The 6925-nt window shown below is 40.5% G+C and overlaps 1 protein-coding gene across 1 annotated transcript in view; it reads left to right on the forward strand.

Annotated features, from left to right (window-relative positions):
- PTK6 (protein tyrosine kinase 6) overlaps positions 1–3406 on the forward strand; it is a 29655-nt gene extending 26249 nt beyond the window's left edge. Inside the window, exon 8 of the mRNA XM_073580875.1 lies at positions 469–3406. Within this exon, the coding sequence (XP_073436976.1) occupies positions 469–719 (251 nt within the window). The 3' untranslated portion in view covers positions 720–3406. The remainder of the gene's footprint in view (positions 1–468) is intronic.
- The last annotated feature ends 3519 nt before the right edge of the window (positions 3407–6925 follow it).

Raw genomic sequence — 6925 nt, forward strand, 5'->3', positions numbered from 1 at the left:
GATATGGAACATGCTGGTATAAACTGGGTATATTCTGTACATAATTATATATGTACAGCTGGTATAAGTTATACATCTTCTGTATATAGTGATATGGAGCATGCTGGTATAACCTGGGTATATTCTGTATATAATTATATATGTACAGCTGGTATAAGTTATACATCTTCTGTATATAGTGATATGGAGCATGCTGGTATAACCTGGGTATCTCCTGTATATAATTATATATGTACAGCTGGTATAAGTTATACATCTTCTGTATATAGTGATATGGAGCATGCTGGTATAACCTGGGTATATTCTGTACATAATTATATATGTACAGCTGGTATAAGTTATACATCTTCTGTATATAGTGATATGGAACATGCTGGTATAAACTGGGTATATTCTGTACATAATTATATATGTACAGCTGAGTCCTCATTGGTACCAATGCTAATTGTTTTGTTATTTTTTCTGTAGGTATCACAAACTCAGAGTTGCTTAGATACCTCAAACAAGGGAACCGCTTGGCAGCGCCACAAAATTGCTCTGAGAAAATCTACAAAGTTATGTTGGATTGTTGGCAAGAAAATCCACATAAGAGGCCGATGTTTAGTGACCTGAAGATCTCTATAGACAACCTGGCACACTATGAGCCGTCCGAGGATTCAATTAAGCCTTCTTCTAAAGCAAAGGGATGGATCTCCAAGATGAAAATGCCGGTTAAGTAATGAGCCTTGTGCCAGCAGCAATGCAGCGGTAGGAAACATCAGGCCTTGTACGACACAGACTCTAACTTATAATCAACGTGCAGCAAACTTTTACATTCCTGATGTCAGCAGTCGCACTAATGTATCTCATAGTACATGGCCATGGTGGAAGGAAAGTCTATTGACGTGTTCTTGAGGAGATCTACGTTACTCAGTTCTGTTCCTGTCTGTGGAGTAAAGCAAACTCCTAGATGAACTGTGCAATGAATCTAGTCATTCTTTGGACTGGATCTTCTATTGTTCATCTCAGTTTTCACTTGTCCTATGTTACAGTTGTGGACAAAAGTATTGACACCCCTGCAATTTTGTCAGATAATACTGTTTCTTCCTGAAAATGATTTCAAACACAAATTCTTTGGTATTATTATCTTCATTTAATTTGTCTTAAATGAAAAAACACAAAAGAGAATGACGCAAAAAGCAAAACATTGATCATTTCACACAAAACTCCAAAAATGGGCCAGACAAAAGTATTGGCACCCTCAGCCTAATACTTGGTTGCACAACCTTTAGCCTAATATCTGCGACCAACCGCTTCCGGTAACCATCAATGAGTTTCTTACAATGCTCTGCTGGAATTTTAGACCATTCTTCTTTGGCAAACTGCTCCAGGTCCCTGATATTTGAAGGGTGCCTTCTCCAAACTGCCATTTTTAGATCTCTCCACAGGTGTTCTATGGGATTCAGGTCTGGACTCATTGCTGGCCACCTTAGAAGTCTCCAGTGTTTTCTCTCAAACCATTTTCTAGTGCTTTTTGAAGTGTGTTTTGGGTTATTGTCCTGCTGGAAGACCCATGACCTCTGAGGGAGACCCAGCTTTGTCATACTGAGCCCTACATTATGCTGCAAAATTTGTTTGTAGTCTTCAGACTTCATAATGCCATGCACACGGTCAAGCAGTCCAGTGCCAGAGATGGCAAAGCAACCCCAAAACATCAGGGAACCTCTGCCATGTTTAACTGTAGGGACCGTGTTTTTTTCTTTGAATGCTTCTTTTTTTCTCCTGTAAACTCTATGTTGATGCCTTTGCCCAAAAAGCTCTACTTTTGTGTCATCTGACCAGAGAACATTCTTCCAAAACGTTTTAGGCTTTTTCAGGTAAGTTTTGGCAAGCTCCAGCCTTGCTTTTTTATGTCTCAGGGTAAGTAGTGGGGTCTTCCTGGGTCTCCTACCATACAGTCCCTTTTCATTCAGACGCCGACGGATAGTACGGGTTGACACTGTTGTACCCTTGGACTGCAGGGCAGCTTGAACTTGTTTGGATGTTAGTCGAGGTTCTTTATCCAACATCCGCACAATCTTGCGTTGAAATCTCTTGTCAATTTTTCTTTTCTGTCCACATCTAGGGAGGTTAGCCACAGTGCCATGGGCTTTAAACTTCTTGATGACACAGCGCACGGTAGACACAGGAACATTCAGGTCTTTGGAGATGGACTTGTAGCCTTGAGATTGCTCATGCTTCCTCACAATTTGGTTTCTCAAGTCCTCAGACAGTTCTTTGGTCTTCTTTCTTTTCACCATGCTCAATGTGGTACACACAAGGACACAGGACAGAGGTTGAGTCAACTTTAATCCATGTCAACTGGCTGCAAGTGTGATTTAGTTATTGCCAACACCTGTTAGGTGCCACAGGTAAGTTACAGGTGCTGTTAATTACACAAATTAGAGAAGCATCACTTGATTTTTCGAACAGCGCCAATACTTTTGTCTACCCTCTTTTTTATGTTTGGTGTGGAATTATATCCAATTTGGCTTTAGGACAATTCTTTTTGTGTTTTTTCATTTAAGACAAATTAAATGAAGATAATAATACCAAAGAATTTGTGTTTGCAATCATTTTCAGGAAGAAACTGAGTATTATCTGACAGAATTGCAGGGGTGTCAATACTTTTGGCCACAACTGTACATGGATCCCCTTGGTTCCATCTTTTGTCACCAAGTTTGTGGCCAGAAGTTGGGTTTAACAATGCAGAATGAATGGAGCTCATCCAAAACTATCAAAGATGGATATACACATTAGAATGTGGGTACATCGGGTCTTGGCAGCAGTTAGTACATCAATCCCACACATTTTTGACTCCATTAGTGAATCCTGACTTAAAAATGGGTGCCTTAATTTCAGGATCCAGAGTGGCAATGCTTATTTTCCTCTGTGATGACCTCGTCACACCACGTACAGTGCCCTGGAATTAATGGTCTTTAGAAATAAGTAAAATTAATACCTCTAATAGTGTGGACTTGTGTGGGGTCACCACCACAACATAAGAGAGATACATCCCCTTATCTATTCTACAAAGGATGCAAATCCTAGAAAAGCAGCAAACTATTTTGTCCCTGTGTGGGTGGAGAGGAGGGGAGTGGTAATGATAAGACCCTGCCCCTGAGGTGCCATCTTTATATTGATACAGGACCTATATATATGACCCTTGCTGATACTAAGGTGTATTACATGTAAGTGCTAAGTATATAATGTGTCAAAGAACTTCTTCTCCCTCCCAATATTTCTGTAATCTAGCATAACCTTGTCCACGTCTGTTACTTCTGTTTGTGCTCAGTATTTATGGCTGTAAAGCTAAATTTGTGGATATATATATATTTTTTATGTTGTTTGTCTTATAGTTCAATAAAGCTTCTGTATTAAAAAATAATTGTACTTGAGATGGTTTAGTTTTATAGCAAAAATCTTTGTTATGTATAGTTGACTTGTTATGTGTTCACTGCATGGCAGTATTATCTATGGAGTGTATGGCACTTTTATTTGTTCATTGTACTGTTATGTTACCTGTTTTTGTATTACCATAGTATGTGTCCATTTAATGGTATTATTGTCTGTGCACTGTATGGCCATAGTATGTGTCCAATGTATGTCACTATTATCTGTGCAGTGTACGACCATAGTATGTGTCAACTGTATGTCACTATTATCTATGCACTGTATGGCCATAGTATGTGTCCATTGTATGTCACTATTATCTGTGCACTGCATGGCCTTAGTATGTGTCCACTGTATGTCACTATTATCTGTGCACTGTATGGCCATAGTATGTGTCCACTGTATGTCACTATTATCTGTGCACTGTATGGCCATAGTATGTGTCCACTGTATGTCACTATTATCTGTGCACTGTATGGCCATAGTATGTGCCCACTGTATGTCACTATTATCTGTGCACTGTATGGCCATAGTATGTGTCCATTGTATGTCACTATTATCTGTGCACTGTTTGTCCATAGTATGTGTTCACTGTATGTCACTATTGTCTATGGAGTGTATGGCACTGCTATACACTCACTGGCCACTTTATTAGGTACACCATGCTAGTAACGGGTTGGACCCCCTTTTGCCTTCAGAACTGCCTCAATTCTTCGTGGCAGAGATTCAACAAGGTGCTGGAAGCATTCCTCAGAGATTTTGGACCATATTGACATGATGGCATCACACAGTTGGCGCAGATTTGTCGGCTGCACATCCCTGATGCGAATCTCCCGTTCCACCACATCCCAAAGATGCTCTATTGGATTGAGATCTGGTGACTGAGGAGGCCATTTGAGTACAGTAAACTCATTGTCATGTTCAAGAAACCAATCTGAGATGATTTGAGCTTTATGACATGGCGCATTATCCTGCTGAAAGTAGCCATCAGATGTTGGGTACATTGTGGTCATAAAGGGATGGACATGGTCAGCAACAATACTCAGGTAGGCTGTGGCGTTGCAACGATGCTCAATTGGTACCATTCTCTGTAAACCCTAGAGATGGTTGTGCGTGAAAATCCCAGTAGATCAGCAGTTTCTGAAATTCTCAGACCAGCCCTTCTGGCACCAACAATCATGCCACGTTCAAAGGCACTCAAATCACCTTTCTTCCCCATACTGATGCTCGGTTTGAACTGCAGGAGATTGTCTTGACCATGTCTACATGCCTAAATGCACTGAGTTGCCGCCATGTGATTGGCTGATTAGAAATTAAGTCTTAACACACAGTTGGACAGGTGTACCTAATAAAGTGGCCAGTGAGTGTATGTTCTTTGTATTGTCATGTTATGAGTTTTTTTGCATGGCCATAGTATGTGCTTGTTGCATGTCACTATTATCTATGCACTTTATGGCCATGGTCATGTTGTAAGTCCACGGTATTTCACTATTATTCACGCACTGTTTGTTTTATAGGCACACTATGGTAGAATTATGATATTATATGTCAATATTATGTTGGATTTTCATGGTACTATTATTTCACTCTATGGGGGACTTCTTAGTCACAATAGGGCACTATTATTTGAAAATTATGTCAGTAATACTCTGTTTGCTTATATCCATAATAGTCATTTTTCCATGAGTCTTTAATATAACTTTTTTAATGGGTTTTTGCAAAGATGTGGAATGATGAAATTGAAATATTGTGGGGATTTTAACTATTGGACCTTTCAAAGAAAAAGAATATAGGACAATGAGTTACTTTCTTAGTTCATGGATGGTCAAATGGTTGAAGGAGGGGCAAAAATATAATCTCCTCTTAAACCCAAACAATGGGCACCATCATGGCGCTATAACAGGTTTTATGCCCAATCATTGGACCTAAAAGTCTATAGAATCCATAATATGAGAAAACTCCATCACCTCTATGGGGGGTAGAGTGTAGACCCAGATGTCTACAGAGCCCTCCACTGCAGATTATATTACTTCTACAGATCTAGGATTTGAATATTGGACCTGAAGGCCTATTGAGCCTCATTAAAGAGGTTGACCACCGCTATGGGGCCTAGCCTGTTGATCAAAGATTCATAGATTGCACCTGATGGTCCAAAGACATATTGAGACTACCTGGAGAAAATGAAAGACTGTAATCTTTGGCACCTTACAATTGGCCATGTTTGATAGGAGCTGCCATTGAAGAAGCCACCAGAGATGGTCAATGTCAATTAATGAAGTGGGTTAAAAGGGTTTTCAAAAGTTATTGAAAATGGGCTCAGGGTTAGAAAATAAAAAAACTATCCTATACTCACCTCTTGGACTTGTGTCACACTTCTGCAACTGGTACCACTTTGGTTTTGGAGCAACAACATCTATAGGGGAAGTGACATGACAATCAGGGACCAATGATTGTCTGCAGTCTTCACATTCCTTTCGAACGGAAAAAAAAAGGTCATTTTTAAAGGTTGTCAGAACAGAAAACCAGTGGATGGGTTGTGGTAGAAGGGAGAAGGTCTAGATACTGTGAGGTGTGACTGATGGAGAAGAGGATAGATGGTCTTGAAGGTCACACTTGGGTTGGTATCTTCAGAGGGTGAACATATGTATAGAGGTAAGGGGGCCACTACCACCTCCAAAGCAGGAGGAATTGTGCATTGTAATGAGCTTTTGGACTGAAAAGGACCCGTATATTGTTGGGCCATTTTCTGTCTGTGTCTGCCAATGGCAGTGTGCCAGGAAAGCAGGATAAGGTAAAAAGTTTGTAGGTTGAAGTCAAATCTAAAATAAAAGATGAAACATTTCCAAAGAAACCCAATAAGTGGAAGTTCTGTTTGATTTAATTTTGAAACAGCCATGCAAAAATCCCAGCGATACAGCAGGATGGAAAATCTGTAATTAGATCGCTAAGGTTAAACTGGGAAAGAACTCTGGCCGGTGTCCCAGGCTCAGCGGCTATGCAAAACTTATGTTCTAAAATGTTCTTTCACCCGGGGCTCTGCGTTACAGTCACCCTCTGTCATCCCGAAATATCAGCCAGCCTCAGCCTGTCATGACTTCCTAGCCTCTCCCAGTTCTAACCTGCATATGGGGACTCAGAATAGGAACTAGGACAAAGTTCATCCGTTCTCAGTGCCAGTCAGGGACAGGCTGCACCCAGGGCCTCTGTCAGCTAAGCAGTGCTGCCATTATGTATCCAGGCCGAGTTACTTATTAACATTTTGTACATTTTGTTTTCAAACATTTACAAGAAGTGCAAAACATCACTGCAAAACATCAGTGCAGACAGTGTGGGCCAGGTTGGCGAGTGCAGACTTATTACTGAGGCTATCATCAAAATACAAGTGGTGACTTTTTATAATATACTGGCACTTAATATTAGGCCCTGTGCTTGGGGCCTCAGCAGTGACAAATCGGGGGCACAGAATGCTTGCATGGTTGCTAATCATAGGTGGAGAGGTTGCGATCGCACTCAA

This window comes from Dendrobates tinctorius, unplaced genomic scaffold (genome assembly GCF_039654945.1).
Source record: "Dendrobates tinctorius isolate UK_male_01 unplaced genomic scaffold, ASM3965494v1 ptg000065l, whole genome shotgun sequence".
In the NCBI taxonomy this organism is placed as follows: domain Eukaryota; kingdom Metazoa; phylum Chordata; class Amphibia; order Anura; family Dendrobatidae; genus Dendrobates; species Dendrobates tinctorius.